The 27771-nt window shown below is 55.0% G+C and overlaps 1 protein-coding gene across 1 annotated transcript in view; it reads right to left on the bottom strand.

The window, feature by feature from the left end:
* The window catches only part of DYSF (dysferlin), a 105553-nt gene that overhangs the window by 60395 nt on the left and 17387 nt on the right, over positions 1 to 27771 (bottom strand). The window contains exons 22-35 of the mRNA XM_075148332.1: positions 23300 to 23492; positions 22554 to 22709; positions 21415 to 21546; positions 20814 to 20980; positions 20118 to 20232; positions 19879 to 19984; positions 19088 to 19230; positions 17936 to 18109; positions 11831 to 11924; positions 11409 to 11486; positions 6249 to 6430; positions 5183 to 5323; positions 3907 to 3936; positions 3277 to 3303 (exon numbers count right to left, since the gene is read on the bottom strand). Of these exons, the coding sequence (XP_075004433.1) occupies positions 3277 to 3303; positions 3907 to 3936; positions 5183 to 5323; positions 6249 to 6430; positions 11409 to 11486; positions 11831 to 11924; positions 17936 to 18109; positions 19088 to 19230; positions 19879 to 19984; positions 20118 to 20232; positions 20814 to 20980; positions 21415 to 21546; positions 22554 to 22709; positions 23300 to 23492 (1738 nt within the window). The remainder of the gene's footprint in view (positions 1 to 3276; positions 3304 to 3906; positions 3937 to 5182; positions 5324 to 6248; positions 6431 to 11408; positions 11487 to 11830; positions 11925 to 17935; positions 18110 to 19087; positions 19231 to 19878; positions 19985 to 20117; positions 20233 to 20813; positions 20981 to 21414; positions 21547 to 22553; positions 22710 to 23299; positions 23493 to 27771) is intronic.

Genomic DNA, 27771 nt, shown 5'->3' with positions numbered 1-27771 from the left:
GGATGAGGAGAGGGGACGAAGAAGCAGCAGCAGGGGGTTAATTAGTGAAACACAGCTCCTTGAGTTGGACAGAGCGAGATGCTGTGACCAGCTCCAGAAGAGCAGCAGACAGTTTAGCGGGGGCAGCACCGTGGGATGGAGGGTCGGCATCGCCTCTGGATGCAGGAAGGGGTTGTTCATCCAACAGCTCACCTATGAACCTTATCTGGCAGCTGCCAACCTGCCGGCCACAGGACAGGGCTCAGATAAAGATGTCTATGCACCATGTATAGAGAAGGAGACTTCCTTCAGGGTGAGACCAAATGTAGTCGGCAGGTGAGGGATTCAAAGTTTGCCTTCACAGAGGAGGAGAGCAGGGAGCCAGACTCCCCTGGCTGCTCTGAGCCCCCCCAGTGTTTGGGTTCTTCTTGACCTGCATCTTCGAGTTCAGAGTCACCAAAAAGGCAGGAATGAAAGCAAAACCTCTAAAAATGCAACCCTCGACCAAGGGCAGTTGGAACCAATTTAGCAGACCAGGATTCTTTTCAGGCTGGAGTATTATTGCATTAAATTAAGTGTGTATATGTATCTCAATTATAGGATTGGTTCAGCTTTATATATGGATGTATATAAATGGTCTACAAAGCGATTTTTCACGGTGGCATGTTAGATGTACTAGACGCTAAGCTTTAATTTTCATTGGCAATTGCTGGTGGCTGCTGAATCAAGCTGCTTGTTAGCTGAAGACTTTTGGTAACTCCATTTCGGAGCAGCTGTCTGGGTTCCCATACGGAGCAGACGGTGAATCTGGGACAGGCAGTCCCACCTCCCATGGTCCACATGCTCGCAGAAATGGTTAATGCTAGCAGGGAAAGGGAAGGTTATCTGGGAGGTGAGTGCCTAAGGAGAAGGGAGAGGTGCAGAGCATCCCCAGCATTGCTCAGGTGCTGTAGGTAACCCCCCTACTTACCCAGAGCCTTAATTTCAGACTCCTAAATGAGACATTGCACCACCAACATGAGCTGATCTTGCCTTGGGGTAGAGGGAGAGACCAAATGGCCCTCAAAGAGCTATCCTCAGTTTTTGTTTGTGATCCATAGCACTTGGAGCACATCAGGGTGCCTAAGCATGGACTGAACCGAGAACAGCCTCAGTCTTTCCTTGTTTAGTGGCATATGTTCATTTCTAGCTTTAAATGTGCTTAAGTCGCATTTAAGTTGCATGATAGAGATGCAGAGCTGGAGAAGCCACCTAGCCCATCTCCAAACCCCAAGGTAGGCTCAAACTCCACACAGCCCCTGTAAGATGGCAGCACAGTCTGTTCCCAAAAAGGGAGGGGTTTTCCCTAACAGAGCACCTAAGTCTTCACTGATGTAAATACCATGTGTTGCATTTTCTTATCGTCATTGGACTCAAGATCATTTCTGACAAATCTGTATGGGAAAAGGGGAAAGCCTTGGGGAAAGAGTTCCTGCCTACCCCCCATCCTCCCCAGGTTCAACAGCAGCTTTGAAAGCCAACACTGCACGCTTGGCTCCTGACACTGCAACATCTTCAGCTAGCACTGGCTGTTTCTAAGTCCTCCTCAATTCCTGCTGCTCTCCTGGTTGTTTTGCAGTGGTTTTCCTGGTTCTCAGCATTAAATGTTTCACCAGATGGGACAGAAATGAGCGGTGAGTGGGGACACAGGGAGGGTTGAGGGTGGTAGTGGGGAACAAGCAATTCCCAGAGACAGCTCTCAACCCAGACACAGCAGGCTGGACGGAGGAGACATCCATGAAAAGACCTGTGGGGTCTGCTGGCAGCTGGAATGGTTTGAACGAGAAAAGTCAGAGGGAATGAAGGTGGAAGGGAGCTCTGGAGACCATCTAGTCCAACCTTGACTTTGATACAGGGTTGGAAGAGAGATGGGTAAAAGGCAACACAGATCAGACCAGTTAAAACAGTAGCTGGAAACATCCCCCAGTTTGAGCACACAGCTGGGCCATGTTGTTTCAAGGGGGGCTTAAATCCCACGGGGGATCTGGGGATCTGCTTGGAGGGGATCTGGCCCCAAAAGGCTACTCCCATTTGCACCAAACAGAAATGCAGTAGAAGGAAGCCTGGTGCCAGCCTGGTTGTTCAGATACATCAGGAGCCTGAATGATGCATGTATGAGCCTGATTCTCCACAAGGCTTGTTATCCACTGCTAAGGGCGCTGGAGACCCCAGGCTGGCACCACTCTTTTGGCTGCAGCCTCAGTGGCTTGGTCTGGATGGGGTTCCTGCAGGGCAGGTGGGTCAGGCCAGGCCATGTCTGAAGGTGCTGGTCTCTCTGAGAGTCTCTGTTGGGACTTTGCTTGGTTTCTGGGCAAAGGTAGAGGAACAGAGGAGAGTCAAGTGTTTGAGCATAAAAGGTACCCATTGGAGGAGCCCCTCGTAGAACAAGGCAGGGGTGCAGAGCTGTGGAGTGCCCCGTCCAGAAATGGCAGTGGCAAGAAATGAAGGAGAAAGAGCAGAGAGATGGTTATGTTTACACAAGCTCATGCATCTTGGCCCACATGGAGCACAAAGATGAGCCCCTCACACCATCAGGAAAGGCTGCTTGGGTGGAAGAAACCCATCTTGCAAAAATGTGTTTATCCCATCCAACCTTTCATGGAAATGTGGCCAGGCTCTTTGCATGCCCCAGGTCCCTCCTAGCTCATCTCCCAGACTTTGGGGTTAACTGGCTCCTAGGGCCACCACAGCACTCAAATAGACGTGCCCCTTGTTCAGCTCTCTGCCTTGTGTTTTCCAGGATACCAGCCTACCCTGACACCGCCTGGTTCAGCCTGTGATCTGCTCTGTAGGACGCACAAGGTCTGGGCAGCAACTTTGACAGGTTGCCCAAGCAGCAGCCAGGGATCCTGATGAGAATATTTCCTTCAGAGCAACTGGAACAGTCCAGCACATGCCCCAATTCCTGGTGAATTCCCCATGAAAAGTTGCAAACTTTTCAACTGGGATTTCAGTTGAGGTCCAGCCAAAGGTCAGCCCAGCATTTTTGGCTTTTGCATGCTTTGTTTGGAAGGGTTGAACACCAGTGGACTTCATGCACGTGCATCCCACAAAGATTAAATATTACCCGGCATGCCCTGCCATCGGGAACACTTCCTGGGTTAAGCAGGGAGCCCATCTACCCTGTCCTGCTGGTGATCACTCAGGTTACTAAAATCCTGACGCTATTGACTTGACTCGTGAAAAAAGTGGCTGCCCCGTGGAGGCACAATTTTAACAACCTCCAAGATAAGAGACAACTAAATCTTACAGACTCACCTCATCCAGGCTGGAGGACAGCTCACTCTGGAGAAGAGAAGGAGAGTACAGAGTTAGAGCGATGCTCATCCATAAGCCCATCCTAGGGCTTATAATTGTAGCTGATAACTGAATAGAAAAAGGATTGCTTTCCAAGTTCCCGCACACCACCATCCCCAGGTTTGAGAAGAAATCAGTGCAGATGACTCAAAACCATTTAAAATCCAGCATCAGTTAATGCCTTTGCTCAGCCGGGCCGCAGGGTGGGAACACGCTGGAGCAGTTGGGAAGCACAGCCCTTCGTGACGGGAGTGCTGAAATCATCGCAGGGCAGGTGTGTTTGAGACCTGAGGAATTATACCAGGAATGGGGTACCTTTGCCCTGTCTTCGGGATCAAAAGGGAGCTGTCCCACTCACTCCAGCTCTCTTTACCGTCAGCTGAAGGAAACTGGCATCTCTACATGGGGATTCCTTCATCCTAAGACAGGATGGACAAATTGCCCGCAGAAGCAGGGTTGCAAACAGAGTCCACTGCAAACCTCTGCAGGAGCAGCCGATGGTGCTGGGACCCAGAAGCTCTGTAGGGGCAGGGGAGGGGACGGTGTGAGGGGCGCAGGGCCTAGGAGCTGCAAACAGGATAATGACATTACCTCGAAGCCAGGGATGTGATGGACAGCCGGCTGTGGAGAAAAAACACATACTTTCCATTCGCATTCCTGGTGCTAACTCAGCTTTATCTGGCAGAGGAGCATCAGTCCCCCCATAGCCACATGCTGCCCCACTCCATGCCCAGCGCTGGGCTCCAGAAAGCCTGGGCACGAGGGCAGGGTCTCCCTCCCACGAGGAGGCACGAGCAGAGCCTCAAATCCACCTGGCTGCTTTCTGCTAGGATCAAACAAGGTCCTTGCAGAGGACTCCCTTCTCCAAGGTCTTCCCCAGCCAGTTCAGTAACTTCTGAGGGGGGTGGGGAGGAAGAAGAGGCTGAATGCAGATGATTCGGTGCCCCGTCCCGACAGCAGAGACATCCCCTCACCCCCACCCAGCAGCCCCTCACTGGTGCAGCAAGGCTTGTACCCAGCGCATCCCCCCCGGCAGCTGCAGCAGCATCGTGCACAGAGCGCAGCATCCCCCCAGGAGCTGGGACCTACATCGGAGAGAGAGAGGAGGGAGCTGCGGGACCCTCGTCCCCAATTAGCACCTCAGGGCTGGGAGGGAGGAAGGGGACGGGGAGATTTAGCCTTCCAGTCCATCCAATTTCCCTGGCATACAGGCACATCTGGGCTGCAGCCAGGCACCGCAGCCAGTGGAAAAGCCAGAGACGAGAGAGGCGAGGGGGACAGGGAGGGTGGGAAAGCGCAGGAGAGCACACTGGGGCAGGATGAGGAGTCTCTCCCGCCCGGGCTGGCTCCGAAGCACAGCCTCCTTCCCCCGTGGCTCGTTACATGAACGGCCAGCAGCGAGTGCGGCAGCTTGCTGCAGGAGTAACCGCCCGCTTCAGCTCTCATAAACCCGCTCCAGAAATTAACTCTGAGCAAAGGGCAGCGATCTGGGGCCAAATGCACCAGGCTCTTCCCGCGGTGGGAAGGTGCTGAGGCTCCGAGCTCAGCACCGCAGCTGGCCACACTGGCAGGGCATGAGCGGTGCTTCCCGAACCAGTACCCGGCAGCCCAGGCTTTGGTCCGGCACCGAGCCTCTTCCCGTTGGCCTTGCTAAATGCTCCCATCACACGGCTGCGGTGTGGCCAGCGCTGAGCATCACGGCTGGGTCTGCTCGGAGCAGCCCTCCTGGTGAAACCGAGCCACAGAGCTGCTGAGCCCAGGCGGGCATAAGTCAGCGCTGAGCAAAGGTTGGATCCTGCCGGGTGCTGAGAGGCTCCAAGCCAGCATTGCATTTAGAGACAGGATCAGGTCCGGATGGGGAGCTCACCTTCTCCCTCTGAATCAGCTCGAAGGCAGCCAGCAGCTCCCCGACGTTTCTGTTCGCCTTGATGACCGGGTGCCAGGAGAGCCGCGGCGAGCGCGCCAGGCTGGGTTTGCAAATGCAGCGCCCCATGAACTCATCCGCACCCTGAAAGGCAATCACAGGCACGGGGAGCTTTCTTCCCACCCCACTTCCCGGTGGAGTCCATCACCACACACCCATATCTCAGCCGAGACCCTATGACTCAAAAATCAGGCTCAATGTCTGAACCAGTATGGGACCAGTTCAGAAAAAAAGATGGTTCTGATGCCCATGGAGACTCAAGTTTTCAAACCCCTCCCTGTAACTACTAGGGCTAGAAATACACTCTTTCTTATGCATTTTGGCTTAAACAGGAGGTGAAATTCCTATGGTGTCACACAATTTCCAGAGCAGGAGCTCTGAGTATAACATTAAGTATCAGCAGCTCTTAAAAAGCCCATTCACTGGTCTGCGATGGGATCTTCAGTTGCCTTTGCTGCTTCCTGCTGGTGTCTTTTGGAGGAGGGAGGGCAGAAGGGTTCCTGAGAGGTTCCTGAGATGTATTCTAAGTGCTTTTCCCTTATGCGCTGCTCTTACACACAGTCTGAAATCCCTTCTGCTCTTGTGACAGGCTACAGCCCAGTTTTTCTAGGAAGGACTCAAGGTTATCTCAGCAGCCTCCCAAATGCCATCACTACACGGCGCTTTGGATACCTTTGGGCAGTTGAGCAAACAACAGAGTATCGCCTCCTACTTGCATGACTGCTTTAAATCCTGTCCCAAGCTTTTTCCACAAGGAAATATGATTAATTTGGCCACTCTGCAAAACAGAATGTAGGTGCAGCTTTGGTGACTAGGGCAGGGCCACCAAGGACATCACTAGCAGAGCCGTTTGCTGAATTTTTGTCTTCTGAATGTCCAGCTCAATGTCTGAGCCACCCAGAGATGTTACAGCATTGCAGTCCAGAGGGCAGGAGCGATGCCATGCGTTTGTCCCATCTACCCCAGCACACTCACACCGTGAAGGTCCAGCTCACGCCGACACACTTACGTAGGTGTCATGGTCATATATTTCCACCACAATGTTGGGAGGGGACTCAGATACATTCTGGGGGTCCCCAAAGATCTCTATCTCGTAGAAGATGAGTGTCTGGTCCCAGGTGGGGTTCAAGGTGTTCTTGATCACCACCGTCTTCTGGCTTTGGTGGAGGAAGGAGACAATGGCATAAGGATCTGCAAGGGATGTTAGACAAGAGGCAAAGGATGAGTTAGAGCTACCAGTCTAGGAAGGAGAAAGCAATTCATAGTCATTCAAGGGACAACAGGCTGGGCAGGGAAGACTGTGAACAAGCTGAAGGAGCTGCGGGTCTTTTAGAAACAGCGATGACATCCCCATCATGTCCCAGGCAACTCCAACTGAGAATGAGGCCAAGTTCTCCAACGCTTATCCCTATACACCAGTTATTCACTGCTCAGGTACTTCCCAAGCTAGATGTGATGTCTGTACGTTTAGCAGCCCTGCAGGGGGTTGCCTTCCATGGACTTCTGCCTCTCTTGAACCCACCATATCCTCTGATGAGGATTCAAAACTGCATGAAGAACCATCCCCTCATAGATTTTTGCAGTACCCAGTTCCCTCTATCTCCATCTGAGACCCCCAGTTCTTGCATTAGGAGAGGAGGAGTAGTCCACCCCTGCCCACCTGCACTGACATTTGGGGTTCTGCGGGTTTCTATCATGCCAACCCTAAAACATCTCTTTTTCAAGCTGAATAGTCTCAGCACATGGAGTTATTCCTCTTAAAGAGGTAGTCCAGACCCCTGCTTGTTCCAGCTCTTTACAGGACAAGACAAAGAGAACATTCCACATAACTTAGCTGTTTATTTGCGCAAAGACCTTCCTTCTTATCCCATAGCAGCCTCCTTTCCTTAAAAACCTTTGATGAAGGATTTTTTTGCCAAAAACCTTTTGGACATCCAATGAGACCATTGGATGCAAACACTGGAGCAACCTTATCCTCTGGCTTGTGATAGCTCCAGCTGGTGGAGACACCGTGACCTTCCCTGGCCGCATCTCCCAGCACTCCACTGTTGTAGCATTAGAAATTTCCTCACTGTCTGACTTGACCTGTCCTGGTCCAGGTTATCCTCATGACTCCTCACCCTGTCCACCAGCAGTGAGGTAGCACAAATGGTTCACCTATTGCCCTCAGGTGTGGGGTTTTCTCCCAAAAGATGACTCTACAAGGATGAGTGTTTCAGTTGCGATAGCACAGCCGTCTTCCAGCACAGCAGGGAGCACAAACTGTTTCCACGACGCAGTCTTTCCCAGGGAGATGCAGGAGGTACCAGCACTGCACATGTGTGTGAGCAGTGACTTCAGGTCACCCCTTGCTGTGAAGACCAGATCATGAAGAAGGTGGCTGGAATGTTACTGCCTCCTTCCTGGTGTCTTTAACATCTCCAAAGGGACAGGAGCTGAGGATGTGGCCATCTTCTCAGCCCCTTTGCATGAGCTTTGGTAACCTCCATGTCTTGGGGAGGTTTTGGGTTCCCAGCACCCCGGGTTATCCCACCTGGCCTCCAGCTGCCACACCAAACGGCTCTGGGTTTCCCTTAAGGCTGCTGCATCACATCTGCCAGCCCCATGAAGACGTCTCAGGTACCCCAGGGTCTCATCAGACCTCTGTACTTAGGCACTGAGCTGGGACCAAGGTGTCTCACCCCTAACTTGGGACAAAGCCAGAGGTTTCTCACGGCGAGGCAGCAGCAAATAGTGAGGAGTAGCCTCCCTTAACAACCAAAGCAATTAACACAGGAAGCCTGAGATCAATTAACAACGGAAACGTGAAACCTAAGCCCTCTCTAACACCTTCCCTTCCAGACAGCTTCAAAGAGCATGTGGCCCAAACCTGCTGTGGACATCCAGCCCCGACCGGTGGTGGCACTGGGCACGGGGACAGGATGGGCGGTGGCACAACCAGGACCAAGGGCTGGGTGAGACACTCAAAACATGCCATGGGATCACATTATAAGGCCCCGTGGAGACTGAATACCCTTCATAACCTGATAGCATCTACTGGCCCTTGTCAGGGAAGAGACCTCCGTGATTGCTGCATCCCACCTGACCGGTCCCAGCTGGACTCCTGAGCTCTGGTGGCTTGCAAAGCCCAACCTCCATGGTGGCAGGAGGCATCATGGGCCTTTTTGGAAGGACATAGGCCACCTCCTCCACCTGGCACCCAGCATGACGTGCCACCACAAGACACAGATGCACCGGACGCTCTATGGGGATCCACCAGCATGCAGTGGGGTACCACCGGTCACCCCAAAGCCAGTCCCAAGAGACCTACTGGCAGCCGAAAGTGTGGCAGACCCTACAAATGCAACCCTTAGTGCTCGGCGTTGCACAAACCCCCTTGGTCCCAGGAGGGGTCCCTCCACCCTGCAAAACAGCGTGCACACACCAACACCAGCACTGTCAGGAGACTGTGAGCTTATGCTGGGGGCAAAACATGTCCTGCCTGCTCTGGAGATGGAGAGGCATCCCCCAGACACCTGAACACGGGGCTGGCTGAGCAGGGCAGCGTCCCCCACCCCCTCTCCCCTGTTCCAGGGATGGGGGGGTCAAGGGGGATGTATTTTCTTTCTTGGCGTCCGGACCGCAGCAGACGTGTTTAATGAGCCGGGGCTGTTTGCGAGGTGGCCGGCTGGAGAGAGCACTATTCACGCTGGGAAGAACCTTTTCCACTTACGCGCTTTTTTCCAGTAAGAGGAAAGCAGAATGCGTTACAATAAACAAAAAAACCATGGACTTGGATTTGCTTTTTTGCTCCTTTTTTTTTTCCCCCCCTCTTCTTCTTTTTAAAGGAGGCCTCTATAAAGCCCCTTTGTTTAGACCCTCGTGTGCACAGAAGGTTTATTTTTATAACTGTGTAAAGCCCCCTTAATGAACTCCTTTATGCTTTGTTAAGGCAGCGGAGATCACAATTCCACATTGTGGCATGTTGTTACTCATGTTGTCCTTGGCCAGGTTTTTCCGAAGGAAGGGACTCCCCTCCCCGCTCCGCCGATCGGGGCCATGAGATCACCTCGGTCCCCACCACTTCGAACAACAAACCCTTTGTGGAGGCGGAGGGGAGACGGGACCTCGGTGGGCGCAGACACTGGGTGATTGTTTGGGTGCTCTGCACCTCTCCAGGGCATTTCTGCCCACCCCCCTAAGCTCCTCTACTTCAAAATACTGAGGGAAGCAGGGGGCCCTTGGGACTGTGGTCCTGCTGCCCGGCATAGTGATGCCTGGCTGTCCCCGCTCGCCGCTCCCCGCTGTGGGTTCCCGCGCTGCACTGCTTTTGGGCTCTGTCCCTGCATCCCATCCAAGATCCGTCACCCCCCGTGCCAACACTGGTGGGCAATCCCATGGCCAGCCCCTCTGCAAATCCCCATGGCAGACGGTCAGTGACAGCCTCAGAGAGATGCTGGATGCGTCCTGCCTGCGGGCATCACTGCGAAGGGGTGTGGGCGCTCCAGGGATACCTGCCCCGGGACCTGCTCACACCTCAGATGTGGTCCCCACCACATAGCAATGAACCAACGGGGGACTTTTTGCATTGCCTCAGCTCCAGCTCTGACTCAGAGGTAGACAGCAACATCCCCAGTGTCCTGCTTTCCTACCTCAAAATGACATCCAAAACATTAATGGATGTGGGCAAAGGCAGCTTTGGTTACAAGCACTGAAGAGCCGCAGGGCCGCGTGGCTGGGACGGCCCCAGCTCATGGGGAAGGGGATGTGGGACCCTCCGGCTGCCGGGGGGCTGGTCCCTGCTCGAGTCAAACGTGAAGAACCATTCCTGGCATGTCCTCCCCCCTCCACAGCCATGCTTCAGCCTCTGCTGCAAACGAAACGCTCCTAAAACCAAACCACCTACACCCAAGCGCTCTTCAGCACCGAATGATAAAAGAGCTGCCCAATGGATTAAGTGACGTATCTTATCCTGACTTGATTTCCTAACCCAGAAAACGTGAACTCAGCACGGGACGTCCCGACCACATCAGCTCAAATCTGGCAGTTTCAGAAGCCCCTGAAGCTGTGCTGGGGGTGTGTTGAGCAGCAGGACGTGGAAAGCTCCTCACTCAAAGCCCAGAACATCCTTTTCTCTACCTGGGACCACACTTTTTTCCCTGAAGGGTCATTTTTTACAGTCCGGTCTGAAGGATGCCCAGTTCAGGCATCGGCTCCATCAAGGAAACCCCCCAGCCGCTGCCTCCCAGCCCCCTTGCAAAGTTTCTAGGATGGAGAGCGGAAGAGCAGCAGCTCAATTTAATGTTCGGTCATGAAAACAAATACAAACCATTTTACAGATTTGCCACTGTTAGGTATTTTCCTTTCCAACCAAATTTTCAATCAATTCTTTCATTCCTAATAAACGGGGTCTCCCTTCTTCAGCCTTGATCTCTTCCCCAAACCATAGGACAAGTCCCCTCCACAAACCCCAAACCCAGGAGACTGCTGCAAGGGTGGGCAAGAGGCTGGTCAGGATTCAACAAGTTGGGAGCAAGCTGGATGCCGAGGGCACATAAATCCGACCAGAAACTTCTAGAGGATGCCGGAGAAGAAGGTACCTGTCTGCTCCGAGGTCCTAATTACACCCTTGCACCCTTTTTAATTTTTCTGAGCACATCTCATGGAGGTTTCTGCCCCGTGCTCCATCATCTCGACACCAGCCCAGAGCCCTCCGTCCTCCCTGCAATCCCCCAGCTCCCACGCTGCGCAGGGGGGCAGCTCGAGGCGATGTGCCACGGTAAACATCCCTGCCCTCCGCTCTGTTTTTATTTGTCCTGCCCCTCAGCCGTCAGCTACCCAGCCTTGCCACCGGCTTTCAGCGTCGCCTCGGGTCGGGGAGAAGGAGCTATTAGCAAAGCAAACAGCTCTGACTCACGGCTGACCTGGGTAACTTGTGGTTTCTGGTTGGTTTCTCACATAAGAGTTCTTGAAACTCTGATTTTTTTTTTGCTGATGGGAAATCAAGCTACCAGGCTGGCTGCCTTGGGAAAGTCTCATGCCCCGGTTTTTTGTTGTTTGGCTGCCGAACACCCTTCATTTCACATCAATAAATACCCCAAAATTTGCTTTACAGACCCCACTACCCCCCACCATTCGTTACAGCACTAATTACAAGCACAAACAAGTGGACCTGAGCATTCGGGCTTACCTGAAAAGCTGTCCTTATCCATGGCGATCAGATCCCGCGCTTGGTACATGTAGCAGCGGAGGTGGTATCTGTTCCCACCTGTATAGAGGAACGAGAAACAGTTAAGAGATGAGTCCAGGGATGAGTGCAGGGCACCGGGGGAATTCCTAGGTTTTTAACCAGCCCCATGCTCGTGTCTGAGGGCAGCTTGGCTTAATCCTTCCCATGGCTTCCCAAGAGAGCCCTGAGCATGCCGATGTTCCCAGGGGGACAAGCCGTGGCCCCACCCTTACCCACCCCCCTCTTTCCATCCGCCTGCACTCGAGGTGGGTGAGAGGAAGAGGATGGGAAATGCTCGGCTATGGGATCCTCACAGCAGAGATCCCCTGCCAGGACTCGCCGCAGGGAAACTTCACCCTCGCCTCCGACCCTTGGGGCCTTACAGTCAAATATGCACGAAATGGTGGGTCTGTTGACACCGAAACTGAGGGTGGAGATGGATTTGCCATCGTCGCTCTTGTCATCTGTCACTCCCCCCTGCAAGAGAAAGCAAGGGAAGGTCAGTCATGCCAGGACCCCCTCCGCCGGGGCTCCCCGGTGGGGTCCTCCAGGGTGTTATCCACATGGGTGTCCAAGAGGACTTTTGGCTTCCCCGTGAAGGGACCCTCAGGATCTTCTGCCCCAGGAGGGCAGAGAGGACCCAGCTCCTGATCCACGCCGTGCTGGGAGGGAACAGGACACAACAACAAAAGCAGCCTGAGGGTCACTAATTCACATCCCACCTCCCAGCGTCTCACCAGCATGGAAAAGCCTCTCCATAAAGTCCATCATTCTTGGAGCAGTAGTTAAAGCAATTTCACTAAGTGCCCTTGCGAGCAAAATTAATGGAGTATAAACTTTGTGAACAGTGACACAGACGGTGTCAAATGCAGCCAAATGCCCCATTCGCTGCCGGGGGAACCTCGGCCGACCTCGGCCATCCCTCTTCCCTCTTCTTGTGTTCGCCTACGAGAGCTGGGCTTTTATCACCTCCCAATTGCCGCATTCAGCTTGAAATACTTAGTTGCAGGAAAAGGTGCATAAAGGTAACTTCCTGGCGAATGTAAATCTGATCTTTAAATATTTTTCAATTATTGAATGCTAGGGAGAGACAGGAGGGGTATTTAAAGAAAAAAGGAATAGAAAGAAGGAAAAAAGAAAAAAAAAAAAACAGGTCTGGGATGGAGTTTCCAGAGCCCAGAATCGCCTGATCCCAAAAACGCATCAGGAGCTTAGGTGGTCTGCAGATCCCTCCTCGCCTTTCCAGGCAGGAATCGCAATTACCGTGACATTGTCTGCAGAGGAAGCCCTGGGGTTTGCCGCTGTATTTACGGCGGTGAGGTCGCGCCGAGGGTTTGCAAGGCAACCTCCAGCACTGCCTTCCCTCCCTCGCCCCCCTCCCCGCGGGATCTGAATAGCTCCTCAGTTATTTTTATGACCTTTCTGCCCGGTGGACCGCCGGTCCTCCCAGTCCCCCCACCCCGACCTGCGCCCGCTGCCAGCCTGGGGAAGGGCAAGTGGAGGAGACCAGGAGCCGAGACAGGCAGGGATTACTCTCTGAATCCCTCAGTGAGGGCTTGGGGACCCCCGCAGTCTGTCCATCACGGGGAAGGGGGGCTCCTCGCACCCCAAAACACCACAGAAAGCACGACTTGGAGAAGGCAAGCTGGAAAACACTCTTGCTCAGGACTATGATTTGCCCTTTGGGGTCTCCACGCAGGATGGAGCACTCCCACGATCTCCTTCCTTCATCCCATCCTCGTGGGGTTCCCAGGGACCCAATCCTGCAGTAGGACCCTATGCATGGTGCACAGTGCGACGTGCCTTGCACATAGGAGCACCGGGGGACAGAGGCACCCTCATCCCAGTGGCATCCCACCCCTCTGCCCTGTGCAGGACTCCTCTGCAGCTGGGCTTTCCCACCAGGATCCCCATGCTTAGCACAACCAGCTGGTAGTTTGGGCACAAAGCTACGGACCCCCCAGCCTGGCCAAACCCCGGGTTAAATCATGTCCCCGCTCTTCTCCTGCCTGGGGAGCGGTGGTTCAAACACGCCTGGTGCAGAGCCAAAGCTGGGGCGTAAGCGCCGGCAGAAACAGGCAAGATTTTCCAGCCTGGCATGGAAAACCCAAAGCTCTCCGTCAGCCAAAGGTTTCCCTCGGCTGATTTTTGGAGGAGGATGGGAGGAAATGGGGCTTGCAGGGTGGGAGGGCTGCTCGCAGCTCCAGGGCAGAGCCACTGAGCTTTCCATCAGAGACCAGAGATGGCCTTGAGCCACAGAGCTCGGCTCTGGGCTTCCCAGAAATCAGACTGAGGGCAGAGCGGTGCCCCGGGGCCACACTGTGTCCCGTGGTCCTTCTCTTTTAATGACTGTCAGTGACGAGCGAGCTGCCAAATGACTGGTCCCAAAAAAGCTGGGACACTGTCACAGAGAGGGAAACCCAGGAACAAGCTGATATGTTGGAGGTGATGGCCAAGCCAGCAAGCCCAAGGGAAAGGAAGGCTGCCCAGCTTATTTGGGGGGGGCACAGGTGAAATACAGGCAAAAAGAGAGGAAAAGACAGGATAGTGCTGCAAGCAGCGGTGTTACGCTGGCTCCGCGTTTCGGGTATGGGTGGGAGGGCTAAAAGCCTTCTGCATCACCAACTTCTTGGTCTCAAGCTCCCCATTAGCCAGCTGGGACCCATCGCCAGGCACTTTGTGGGTGTCCCCCGGGGTAGAGGGGGATGCCAAGTCACAGGCAATGGAGAGGGCAGGGTGGTCATGGCAAGGGCAAAGGGGGTGGCCTGGAGGATGGGATGCTTTGCCCAGGACGCTTGTGGGCTCACCACAGGTCTACTTCCCTGAGTCCTGCCCTGAGCCACCTGTGGACTGTCCCAAGATGTGGGTGGCTGCAGGAAGGCTCCAAGGACTGCCAAGAAAATGGCACACCAGGAAGGAAAGAGCCGCCATCCTTCTGCATTGGAGAGCAGCTCAACCCAGCCCAACGGGCACCCCAAATCCATCAGGCTAATTGCATCCAAGGAGCCGAAACCCAGCACCACATGGCAGCACCACAAGCCCTTGCAGCAGCATGTGGCCCAGCTTCAGGCAGCACCACCCTTCGAGGAGGCGTGCTGTCCAACCCCAAAACTGCTCCCCATGGGAGGGAGGATCAGGGAATGTCCCCCCCTTCCCCATTGTTTGGGGTCAGGGGAACAATGGAGCACATGTGAGCAGCAAAATAAAAGTCTTCAAGCAAAAGTAGGGGTGAGCATGTGCTTGGGGAGAGCAAGCATGCAAAAGAAATCATGCACGCATGTGCATGCAAGTATGTGTGGTCTGGGGGGCGGTCGTGACACAGCAGGGCTGGGCGAGGGGCGCAAGCTGGGGTGACCTGGGCACACAGCAGCCCCCCTGGCTCTTCCCGCTGCAGGGAGCCGGGCTGGCTGGGAGCAGATGCCCGCACCCCGCAGATGCTGAGCTCACCCTGCAAAGGTGCTGAGCCCCATGCACGGCCCTGGGGCTTGCAGCTGCTCAGCTCCACCACCGGAGTGGGATTTTCTGGGGAAGCCTCCACCAAGGAGTCATCAGATCCTACAAAACCCTGCTCAGCAGCTGAGCAACCCACTGGGGCTCTGCTTTCCAGCTGCTCCCGGCTCTGGGTCACCCTGATCCCGAGGTGCTGGGGTTCAGCATGTCTTAACAGCAACAATTGCTCAGTTTGGTAAGGCTGGAGCGATGCACGCTCAGCATCCCTGGGAAGAGGGAGGCCCAGAAACCCCGAGCACCGTCCGCACATTCCTGCATCCAAGACACATTCCTTCTGGTCATGTTTGGTATTATCTTGCTGTTGGAAACCAACACTTTTGAATAGCTCAGGGAATTAGCACTTGGGGTGTTGGCTTGTTCTGTCTGAGTTTGCACTTTAATCCTCCCTCCGTTTCGGTTTCCCTGCGCCGCCATACGGCTCCTTTGCTGGACGAGCTCCGGGCAACCCATGCCACAACCACAAAATCGCACAAACGCCTTTCGCGGAGAAGGCGGCACATAACAAGAACGGGATGGAGCAGACAGGAGGGGCTTCGGGAGGCTCCGGCAGCCGGTGGTGTGACAGTGTCAGCCCTGGCTAAAACCTGAGCTGGGGGATGCTCCAGGCTCCCTCTCCTGACAGCATCTTTGTTCTGCTTCAGTGTGATCAGAGCTGGCAGCAGCAGCTCAAACTCCAGCTGCTGCCCCATCTGGGTGCCCTTCTCAGACTCTGTATCCCTGACACCTCAATCTTCAAAAGCTACCTCCCTCTGCCTGCATTAAAAAAGCATCGGAAATAGATATAGCAGAAAATCAGTGCCCATCCCTCCCAGCCCTCAGCACCCACTCGTATTTTCCCATCCTCGGCACCACTTCACCCCACCACCCTGATCCCAGCTCGGCAGCATCACGCCGAGTCCCTCCTCCCGCTTGCGGCTCCAGCAGGTGGAGGGGTCAACCCTGTGCCGGATGGGAGACGCTAGGTAAATTTAGGTATTATTTTGGGATGGAGCATCCTGGAAAAATATGTAAGTCATTCAAGAGAGAGAGGAGAGCTGGAAAGGCATGAAGATGCAAAAACAGAAAGTATGGCAAGATCATTTATAAAGCAATCCACAGAAAACCAAGCAACCACAGAAAATGCAGCCAGTAACCCCAAAATATGAGGGCACCGAGGCGAGCCAGAGTGACCTACTGCCGAGGGGAATTCAGCGAGCAGAGCCCGAAGGGCGGGCGGGCTGGTCCTGCACCCGCCGGGAGCCAGAACCAGGGCTGGGGAGGGATTCACCTGCCGCTCTCCCGGGCTGCTCCCTCCCAAGATGTCACCCTGCAGGGACAGCATCCCCCAAAATCTCTGCGCCTGAAGGAAATACTACTCCTTGTCAGACGGCATCGCCCTGCCCGGGCGATGGTTCAGCTCCAGGAGCAGCACGGTCCTAAGCAACGGGACCTGGGGCTCCCCCGGGACCCTGCTGTCACCCAGGGCACCGCTGAGGGTTTTCCTTGTGTTTTGCTGACATTCAAGCAGGGAAAATATATGGTTCAGGCATTTGCTTGGCATAAGGGAATCGAATGTCTGCACTGGGGTCGTACAGGAGCAGCAGTGACATTTAGGGCAGTGTTTGCTGGGGAAGGGGGAGAGAGAAAAGCAAGGCACGGCAAGGCAAGGCACAGCAAGGCGAGGCAAGCCATGGCAAAGCAGAACAACTACTTTTTTTGCTAGAACTGTTTTCAGTTAGAAAATAAGCAAAATAATAAAGTGGATTTGTTACACGATAATAAAATAAAAGTTACAGATGTAACTTTGGCATAAAGATAAGTAAGAGATTTGGGAGGCTGCTAAGAACTGGGCACTCCAACGCTAACTGACATGACTAAGAAATGCTTGGAAAATAAATATGCAAAGTAGGTAACATCAGGTCTAACAGGCTTTGGGGTGGAGGGCTGGAAGGGGCAGCCCCCGGCAGCCTGGGGCAGGTGGGGATTCAGCAGCACACCAGTGACACCAGGGGACACTTAAATCAACCGGGGACCTCAGCGGCTCCCAGGCACGTTGCCACATTGCCATTTTAATGGGGCTTTTTTCTCCTCTTCCCCTTTGCTTCAGCCTCTGCCCCACACGCATGGGGAGGGGATTTTCCTCCCCCGGGTCTCCCCCACATCCCTGGTACCCCCAGCAGACGGGTCCATCAGCAGCCAAACTCACAAACCCATTTCATTTGCGGGCTAACGAAGGCGAAACGAGGGCACGGCTGAGTGCCTTGGAAAAACACACGGCCGAGCGGAGACCCAAGGCAGCCCCATCAGACACCCCCCACCCACCTCCCCTCACCCCCGGAGCCAGGGAAGGGCACAGGGGGGTCCTGCACAGCCCCACGGGCGTGCACACACGCACACGTGTGCATGGACACACACCCCATGTTAGGGGGTTTTCCAGCTAAATCCTCCTTGACCGCCGCTGCTGAGAAGCAAAGGGATGAAGCGTCTGGCCAAAAATCATATCAACGGGCCCCAGGGTGAAGGGGGAGAAGCCAAGGTCCCACCAGCAGCCCTGGGGATGGGCAGCAGCCGGGACCCCCCCGGGATGGGGCCAGCGTGAGCTCAGGGCTGATGCATGCGAATGCCATGGAGCTGCTTGTGTCCCAAAGGGGCTGCTGGGCTCAAACGCTGGACGGAGGGAAGGACAGAGCAGAGAAGGAGGAAAAAAAAAAGCCAAATGGGGGAAAAAAAAATAAAAAGTCCTATAATAGGGGCTTTGTGCTGCTGTAGTTGGTTCTCATTTAGTTATTGGAAAAGCCAAAGGATTATGAAATCCAGTGTGTTAAGAAAGCCAGAATATTAGCTAAACAAACAGCGGCGGGTGCAGGCGGCAGATAACGAGCGGCAGATAACGAGATTTGCTCCAGGTCTGCTCCCTGGGACGGGTCGGAGGGTGGGAGCAGACCCAACCAGGCTCCCCCTCCCAGGCAGCAATTTTGGGGGGAAAGGCGGGTACCTACCAAGGCCCCCTCCAAGGCGAAGACGGCAGCGGCCCCGGTGCGCTCCAGGGGCTCCATCCTGCGTCTCCAGCGGCGGCGGCGGAAGGTGTCAGTCCGGCGATACTTCAGGTGGAAGCGCCAGCCGAAGAGCGAGGCGTACTCCCAGCCCTCCCCGTCCAGCTCCTCCTGCTTGTGCTGCCAGGCAGGGACATGCCGGGGCTCAGGGGGGCTCGGTCCCACCACCCCACAGCCTCTCTGCAGGTGACAATGGTGGGACTCTGGCACAGCCAAGGGGCAAAGCCGCTTTGGGGCTCTCCAGGACCAGGGTTGTGCCCACCCAAATCTGGGTCCAGCCTCTTCGAGCAGTTGTCCCACCTCGTGTCCTCCCTGCATGTCTCCGGCTTGGCTGGGGATTCAGCCCTTCGTCCAATCCCTGGGGTGAAACCCACTTGGAGAAGGGTCTCGCTGGGCTGGGGGCTGCCCGTGCTGAGCAAGGAGGGGGCCGCATCCTGCCCGGGCCTGGGTAGCACCAGTGCCTCCATCTTCCCAGCCTGCCCTCCACCTTTGATCCCTCCTGGGGCCACCCCGGCTCTGCCACCATGGCAGAGCATCCTGTCCAGGGCATCAGTCACAAGCCCATGAAGGCTTTTTCTCCCCAGGGTTGTGTCATCTCCCTGTGACACTTGCATCCCTTTGGCAAATGGGGTGGCAGGGGTTCCCCATACTTCCCATCCACAATTATCTAGAAAAAAGTTCTGGAAAGGGAGGAAAGTCTCTTGGGGAACTTGCTGGGGGGAGGGAAGAACGGCAGCGCTGCAGTGGCATTTGCAGTCCAATTGCACCACCTAGAGGGAAGCAGGACTAGGACAGGGGACAGACAGGGGACCTCTGCCAGCACCGGTCCCCTGAGCTGCTTCGTGGCACTGGTGGAGTTCCCCGTCCCACCCCACAGCCCAACCAAGCAGAGGTGGAGTGGTCTCCACCGCTGGGAGATGTTGACCCCCATGGTGGAAACCACAGAGGCTGCTGCTGCTCCAGCACGGAGACCAGGGCCACCAGGCTTCAAAGCACAGCAGGTCTCTGCAGAAGGCCAAGCACCTCCACCTCCACATGGAGAGACAGGGACACGGCCCCAGCCTGCTCTCACCCTCTTCTCTCTGGTCCCCGTCCTACCTTCCTCATGGCCTCCATCTGCGAGAGGTCCCTGCGGCGGAGCCGCACCCAGCGCCGTCGCCGGTTGGTGTGGTACATCTTCTCGGCTGGCACCCACGCCTTGGGCTTGCGGTCCGGCGGGATGGTGATGCCGTACTCCCAGCCTTGGAGAGAAGGGGACACCTGGATGAAGGCAGAAGAAGAGCCCCCCACCTTGCCTCCCACCAGGGACCTCTCTTCACATATATCCAGATCAAAACAGCTTTAATAACAAAGATTTGTCCAGGAACAACGCGCTTTCCCGGTTTGCTGGTCCATGCAGATAACGACCCACTCATGCTACTACCCAATGGAGGTGTCCCTCTGGGGATGCCCAGGAGAGGGATTCAGGGTGTCCCACCAGCCCTTGGCTCAAAGTCACAGCTTGGGGACTCTCCTTTCTGTCCTTCCTTTGGCAACCCCAACCCTTGTGACCACCTCGGATGCTCTCTGGCCTGATGCTTTCCATTTCTCTTTCACCAGAAGCCAGGTAAGATCTTCCAGAAGAACAGCCTGGACTATCCCCAGCAGGAAAGCGCTGCCTTTGTGGCTGCCCACCCCACAGCCCCAGCCTCAGCCAGAGCAAGGGGGAGAGGGGAGGGGGCACCCCCAGGGCCTGATCCCCTTCTCCTGAAGCCAGTGGGGCAGCTCACACAGCCATGAAGGGGATGTTATCATCCCTAGTGCTGGGTGGGACCGTGGAAGGAAACACCACGACGGGCAGAGTAAAGGGGATGAAAATGGCATGGATGCCCAAAACTGCTTTCTGATACCTTTCTCATCCACGGCTCTATTGAGGTCGGTGTCCCACTCCACGTCTTCCCATTTCCAGCCCGGAGGACACTCAATCTCATCCTTATGCAGGACCTTCTCTCCATTCTGTGGGATGCAGGGGTCTTCTCAACCAAACAGTGCCCAGCAGATGCCTAAATTTCCCCTGAGCCCCCCAGGGCTTCCTGCCACTGCAGCTTGGGGTGGCAGCTCAGCCACAGGCTGCCCGCTTCATCCTTACCACGTCGGTGTAGGCATCAGTCATGTGGATCCACTGGCCTCCAGGCAGCCGGACCTGGTTCTCAAACACCTCCTCCACAAAGCTCAGGTGCCCAGCATCCACATCGTGCAGCAACCTGCACCCCAGGGAGATGCATGGCATCAGGGGTTCCCCCTCCTACCCCCCCAGCCCTGCAAGGGCAGCAGCACGGTCTTCCCTCCTCTTACGGCCGACTACGCCACCCCAGCACACGCTTTGCCTCCTCAGGCTCTTCCACCCCAGATGCACCAAGCAAAGCTCCCACAAGAACCCAGCTCAGGTGAAGCCCAGGCTGTAAATCCAACGCAAGAAGTTGGCAGAGCTGTGCTGAGCAACCACCATCCCCTCCCATCCCCTCAGTGCCCCACTGGGATCCCACCCCCAAAGCTCCTCAGTGTGGGGTTTGCACAGGCACCCCGGTGAGTTGGGTGCTGGGGCCACCATGTCCGTGAGCGCCCATGCAGCACCCACCGCCCCAGGGACATCACCCAGCGCAGAGACAATGCATTTTGCATTAACACCGTTGCCTACCAAGGACGGGGCAGGCAGACGAGGAACCCCCATGGCACCCCAGATCTCCATCCAGCTTTCTGGGTGACCTTGCCACCAGCTTAGCATCTGCTCGGGTTTTTGGGGTGCCCACTCAGGCTCTGCTCTTTGCAGAAAACCATCACTCACGTCTTCTCCGGGCAGATGAACCAGTCCCCGGCCCAGGTCCAGCCCGTGGAGGGGCGGAAGCTGTCCTTGGGCAGCTTGATCTTGCCGGTGACATCTGAGTATTTGGGGTAGGTCAGGCCGGTCGTGCCCCAGTTCCCCACCAGCGCCAGCTTGGTCTGGTTCTCATACTGGGAGAGCAAAAGCCGCGAGGTTTTTTGCATTGGAGGCACAAAATCCCATGAATAATCCTTTTGAAATCCCATGAATAATCCCTTCCCTCCTGGAGAACCCCATCCTGACGACAGACCTCCTGGGAAGAGCCTAACCGCCCCTCCAGCCCCCCACCACCATGGGCACCCCCAGATTTCCCCCCACCCAGCAGCTGGAAGGAGACGTGAAGCCACGATGAGGTTTTACGGCTCATTACCAACCTTCTCCCCAGCCTTTCAGGCTGGATGCTGGTGGAAACAGCTTTCTTCTCACGGTCGGTAGGGGCTGACGTGACCCCCCACCTGGCAGTGCCCTCACCCACAGTCCAGCCCACCCCCTCCCCTCCATGGTGGGGCTGCTGCCCATGCCAGAGAGAAAAAACCCTCCATGGTGGTCCCTGCAAGATGCTCACGGTTTCAGCGAAGACGGAGAGCTTCCCCTCGGCGTACTGGTTAAACTCCTTCTCATCGACCGACAGCCCGAACCAGAGCTGGACCCGGATCTGCGCGGGGATCCTCGGACCCATCGCCTCCTCCTGGGGGTACTGCCAAAGGCAGAGCCCCGTTAATACCCCCGAGGAGGATATTAACGGGGGATGCTCGGGATGCAAGGCTGGGGGTGGTGGGTACGAAGCCTCCGTAGCCCTGGCCAAGGAAGTAGGTGGGACACGGAGCATCCCTGGGAATTGGGACAACATCAACAGCGTGCAGAGCACTTTGGGGATGACCTTGAGGAGCTTCAAAGCCCCAGTGGTCAGGGCTTCTGCATCTTGGTGAGAGGGCTAGGCCACCAAACCCAGCCAACATACTTGAGCAAAAATAGAAAGAATAAACAGGGAGATGCCTCACTGCCCTTTTTTCTCTCTCTCAGTCACTTTTTTTCCCCTTCAAGTGATGCTAGTTTTCCATCCAGAGCTAAAGTACAGAAAAAACCAATATATTTTGGTTCGTCTTTTGCTGCCAGCTGGGCTTGGGGTTTTGGGGTTTATTCAGTTTATTTTATTTCACTTTATTTTTTTAGAGCTTGTTCAGCACTGATTGTCTGCTCCCAAGCTGGCACGGAGCAAAAGGCCAAAGAAATATCATTTGAGATGTGAGAAGCTCGGTAAGTACCTGGCAGAGGAGGCCGCAGCTTAAATTTCCTAGAGTGGCAGAGGGTCAGGAATTTTGAAAAACATAAAATAACATTAAAAAAATAAAAAATAAAATCTATTTTTAAAAAAAGCACCATCTGGGCCAAAGTGCACCCATCTTCACTGCCCTGGAACTTGCAGAAAATATGAAGATATTCACGGGGATCTGCTGCAGATCCACGCAAAGAGGAGCTGAACTCCACCAGAAGCACGACCAGGCTCTCACGGTGCAGAAACCAGCTTTAATAGGATTGAAACTGGGGCTGAGGGTCCTCGGAGCCCTGGGCACTCATGGGTTAATGCAGCCCATTGTGTTGGGATTTTGGGTTTCCCTGCACAATTTTCTCTCTCTTTTTTTTAATGGAAAAATGTTTTAAAAATGAATATCAGGCATGAACATACATCAAAAGCCAAGGTACCTTCAGGAAGACGGTTTGCAGCTTCCCACAGTTCTTGCCGCAGCAGTTGGAGATGTTCCTGGAGAAGAGAACCTCGTGGGCTGGCACGCGGGCGTACGCTACGCGCTTGTCTCCCTGCAGCATCCAGATCACTATATCGGGCAGGCTGTTTTGGGGCTGGAAAACACAAAAGCCGTAGAGTCCAACCAGGGGGTCCAACCAGCACATCAGCCGCAGAGGGATGCGGGAGGCTGGAGAGCAGCCGTGCCCTGAGTCCCGCTGCCAACCCAAGCCCATGGAGTGAGACCAGTCGACCCAAACCCCACCTCAGCCGCTCCGGATCGCATCTGTGTCTGGCCAGGGCAGATGTTTCTCCCATGTTTCTCCAAGTTTCTCCATGTTTTCCCCATGTTTCTCCAAGCCCTGCCCTCCACAGCCAGCCCAGGTGGCTGCAGCAGCTTTGGTTGAGGGTTTACTGGCCGTGTTGTAAAGCTCTGCCATGAACAAGGCTAAGCCTCAACGGCCGGCTGCCAAACCTGGCGCCTTCCTGACCCAGTTCACATCTCTGCGGTGGGATGCGGGTGCAACCCTTGCACGGGGGGCCAGGACTCTGCCTCCAACAGCAGCATCCTCTCTGCATCCCACCACACCGCCTGGCGATTGCTCACAGCCATCGCACCAAAACAGCACCATGATGGCGAGCTTGGAATGAAGGAGATGCCCCCCAAGGTGAAAAGCAGCTCCTGTCACCATCACAGCAGCATTACCTCCTCTGCCATGGCCTTCAGCCTGCAGAGCCAGTCCTCTGCCTGCTCCAGGGCTGCCGACAGGCTCGAGTCTTCGTGCTTGAGCTTCAGGGCTGCCTTCACTATCTGCTCCAGGTTGGTGCTGCGAAAGCGGTACATGTTCTGGTCCAGGTGGGTGCTGGCTGGCTTCCCCAGGACGTCGGGCAGGGTCAGGCTGCGGGGATGGGCAGAGAGGCAGCGTTAGCAGCTCGCTCACCCTCTCGTGGAGTTTCGCTGTCTTTTTTTTTTTTTCCTTCCTTTTCAGCAATTTTCCAAAGAATTAACAAGCCACCGAAGATACATTTGGGGAACACGGCAATGCCAAAAGCAAAGGAGCTTCAAACCACACTTGCAGCCCCCACGCATCACCCGCAGGGCCCTGGCTGAGCCATGCACACCACGCACACACACACATTTTAATATAAATTGATTCAAGCTGCTGGATAAACGTTTCAGGAGTCCGGGAGGATCTTCGCTGTGCTGAGCCATTTAGAGGATTTCCTGTAAAATGCAGTGATTTACGGTGCTGCCGTTATTAATGCTCCTCTTGCTCCCACAGCCCCCTGCCAGCCACAGCATTCCCCCCTTGGCTGGGATTGGGCTCCATAAGCCCCATTTTAATTGCATGATAAATAAGAAGGACACCATCTCTTGCCCAGCTATGCTCATCGAGATGTGCCACGGGCAGATGCACACGGTGGTACCTGCCCGAGATGGTGTCAGTGCCAGTTGTCTCAAGTTAATAACATGGATTCCTTTAACAAGAGGCTTAGGGAGAAATGTAGGGGGAAATTTAGTTCTTTCATTTCTCCTGAAGATAATTGGTTTTTTTCTGCTTTTTCCAAAGGGAAACGGAGCGCTGTGGGTGTTCCTAATTAGCCCAATTGTTCAGTAGCATCCTATGCGAGGAGCTAAATTAAAAGACCGTGTTGGGGTTGCAGCCCCGAGCCCTCCATGGTTAGACCGATCACACTCCATGAACTCAGTTTTGTGTGTCCACGCTTCGTTTGTGTATTTATTACGAAGGAGCTGCTAATGAGCTGACCTCCCACTCGTTTTCCATGGGTTGCATTGTCACTGGTGCACGGGAAGGACACTGCTCACCCACCAAGCAAACACCACTTTGTGGCAGAAACTAGGATGTACTTCAGTATCTTTGCAGGAACAGGAAAAAAAAGGAAGGGGGGGGGAGAAATACCTAAATATACTCACTGCAGTTGAATATAATTTCAGAAAGATAAATTATAAAACTATGCAAAAAGGAGGAAATGTGTGAAAGAGCTGTGAAAAGGAGCAGCGGAAAGGGTTAAATCCTATAGGCAGCACGGAAATAATTTGAAGACACCTTGTTCCTGGAGATATGTGCCGCATGTCAGAGATCTGTAACAACCACAACGGTTAAATGAAGTTAAATTGTGCTCAGATGGGAAAAAGGAAAAGACCACAGACGCCACCACATGAAATGTAAAAATACCATGAAGTAGTTAAAAAAAAAAAAAGGGCAAAAAGATGGAGGCACCCCCATTAAAAGCCTAAAACCAAAGAACTGTCCCTCTCCAGGTTGGTAAACGACACAAGGAACGTGTGCTGGTGAGCCAGAGCGGGAAGCAGCATTCTTCATAGCAAAAAAAGCTGGGAGACGGGAGGGCGTCAGGGCAGAGCCCCTCGTCGAGGTCCGTCCTGGTTTGGTGGCTGGGGGGGAATCAGTCGAGCAGCAAATCATTTGCAATTCAGGTAGGAAAGGGCTGGATGGTTGGGTGGGATCTGCAGCTTTGTGCTTAGTATTGCTTAATATTAATATGATTATGGGACTGGAAGGAGGGACGTGATGGCAACCTCGGAGAGACCTGGGAGGATCTGGGGGAATCTGGGATCAGCAAGTCTGACTCTTGCGTCCGACAAACTAGCAGAAACCACAACTAAGAAGAGAAGAGCAGGGAGGTGGACAACCTGGAACCGAGATGTCCCCTGCGGAGGGATGCTGGGATATTGGTACAGCCTGCCTGCGCTCCCCGGCAGCCCGCAGCACCGTACTTCCCCAAGGGCTCTGCCACCCTGGACCAAGAGGATGGTCTTCTCCTGGGCAAAGAGCTGGTTATATGGCAGGTGGCAAAAGATAGGAGTGTTCAGTTCTTCTGCAGTGATGGGTCCTGAGCTGGCTGATGCCACTCCGGGCACGAGTTATGGGAAGGAGCAAAAGGGCTGAACTGAGAACATCACTGTGCCAGCACATAAATGCGTGGTACATCCTCGTGTGAACGTTGTGCTTCCAGCTGGGGAAAGATGCGACAGAATTGGACAAAGTACGAGGAAGACCAAAAGGACGATCAAAAACATGGACCCTCTTCTGCAACAGGGGCTCTCCAGCCACCCCCTGCGTATTTTGCCATGCTCCCAGCTCCAGCAGGGAATGCGGGGGAGTCAATTCCCAGGCAGCTCTCTTCCGAGCTCCAGCACGGAGCAGTCCTCGCGCTACGGGAGACAGGGCCAGGAGCAGAGGGACAAAACCCAGCCTTCAGGTCAGCACTGCTGCCCGTCAGCACGAAGGAGCTGCAGGAGCCGCCTGAATCCGGCTACAATTCCAAGTTTTGGGTACTTGGTTTTGCCACGACTCATCTTTCCCTAACTTTGTCCGTTTGTATGCTACTTCCAATTCTTTTCTTTTCCAGAGAGCAGCCGTCTTCCATCGCTTCACGCAAAGGTCTGGAAAACAGACGTGGACAAGGCGATGCTGGCAGCACGTCGCTGTTTTCCTACCGGGAACAGGAGGTGGGGAGACCCCTCCCACTGGGACTCTTCCACTGGAGAGGTCCGGATCCGGAGGAGGATGGGGAAGCACTGGAGAGCGGCGGGGGGTTGTCCCATCCCTCCGGAAAGGAGCTCTGTCCTGGCTGAGCGCAGAGACCAGGCTTTGGCAGCATTGTGGGGGGAGATGCCGACAGGTCCATCTGCACGGCTCAGCTCGTCCCTCGCAAGGGAAGAGCGCATAGGGGGGTGCGAAACCCCCCAAAAAGCCATTGGGGCTGTTCCAGCTGCCCCCACCGTGGGTAACACCCACGCGAGCCAGCCCCAGTCCCCGTGCCAAGCCCTCGCAGAGACGGAGGAGCCGCGTCCCACGGGAGCCGAGCACAGAGCGGGGCCAGGAGCCAGCGGGAACCACGGGCTTGGCACCTCCCGCAGCCACATTTTTCCCCTCCCCTCCCGGTTAATTGAATTTGTTCTGGAGGGTGCAGCATCTCTGGAAAACCCGAAGCTGTGGCTCATCCCTCAGGTCCCATCCCGCGTGCCCAGGAGCTGGGGGGTATCAACAGCCCGTCCGATGGCTCTGACCTTTCCAGCGGAGCCAGCGCGCACTGGGGATGAAACACATCTCCTTTATGAGGCTCAAAAGCAAATAAATAGGGAGGTTGTAAGTATGTGTGTGTGTTTTCTTAAGCGTGTCCTCCAGGAGGTCTGCGGAGCAGGGTCAGCTCGTTCAAGGTCTCCTTGCCCGAAGGAAGGAGGTGTCTGGTCCCACACGGGTGTCACAAGAGGGTCCAGAGAGGCTGCACCCCCGTGCCTCCTGCACCCCAACGCTTCCACGACCTCTCCTTGAGCCTTTCAAAGAGCAGGGGGGACAGAAAGGGGGACCTAGGGCTTGGCAGCAAGTTCAGCACCATCTCCCCAACCTTAGGTGACTGGCACAAGCCCAGTTGGACAGTGCGCATGGTCCTGCAGGCTGGTGGCTATTCTGGAAGGGGTGGGGGACAACTGGTCCCAGCAGGTTTGGTGGCCTCAGGGACAGCCAAGAAGGCCCAATTCTCCCTCTCTGCTGAGGTAAAGCACCACATGAGCTCGGTGGCCACAGAGGTCCACCTGCCACAGCCACCAGTTGCCACCAATGGGGTGTCCCAGCCCAGTGCAGGGCTGTCTCCACGGCTCGGCTGATCTCCACCTACCTCCCAAGGCAAGAAAGCTCCAAGAGGCATAGCAGCTCCCTTAATTCCCCTTGGCAAGGGCTTGCCAGGGCTAAAAACACATTGCCCTTCCCCAAATCGATGGCATGGAGCTGCTGCAGGGAAGTTGTGTGGCCAGGCATGGGCATGAGACGGGACTTGGAGATCATCTTCATGGGCAAACCTGAAGGGGAACCACGGTCCAAAGACCCTGGTGAGGTCAGTCCCTGAAACACTTTTCTGAGGGCTGAGCTGTCCTTGGGATAAAACACCATGGCCATACCGCAGCGATGCTCCCCAGAGCGGCTCCTTGTCCCCACAAAGCACAGTCTAGCCCAAAACACAGGCTACATGGAGGGAAAGCCCGTGGCACCTTGCCAGCCACCCTTGAACAAATGTTCAAGTGCTTAGAAAGGCAAAGCAGCAGCAGATACTGGTGGTGCTGCCCATGGGGACAGTGGGATGGCTGTGCCATCCAGCCCTGCAGCATCCCCGTCCCCCGGTCCAGCCGTCGGACAC

Source organism: Calonectris borealis, chromosome 4 (assembly GCF_964195595.1).
Source record: "Calonectris borealis chromosome 4, bCalBor7.hap1.2, whole genome shotgun sequence".
In the NCBI taxonomy this organism is placed as follows: Eukaryota; Metazoa; Chordata; class Aves; order Procellariiformes; family Procellariidae; genus Calonectris; species Calonectris borealis.
Note: the sequence above shows the minus strand (reverse complement) of the source record. Positions and strands in the feature narration are given on the sequence as shown.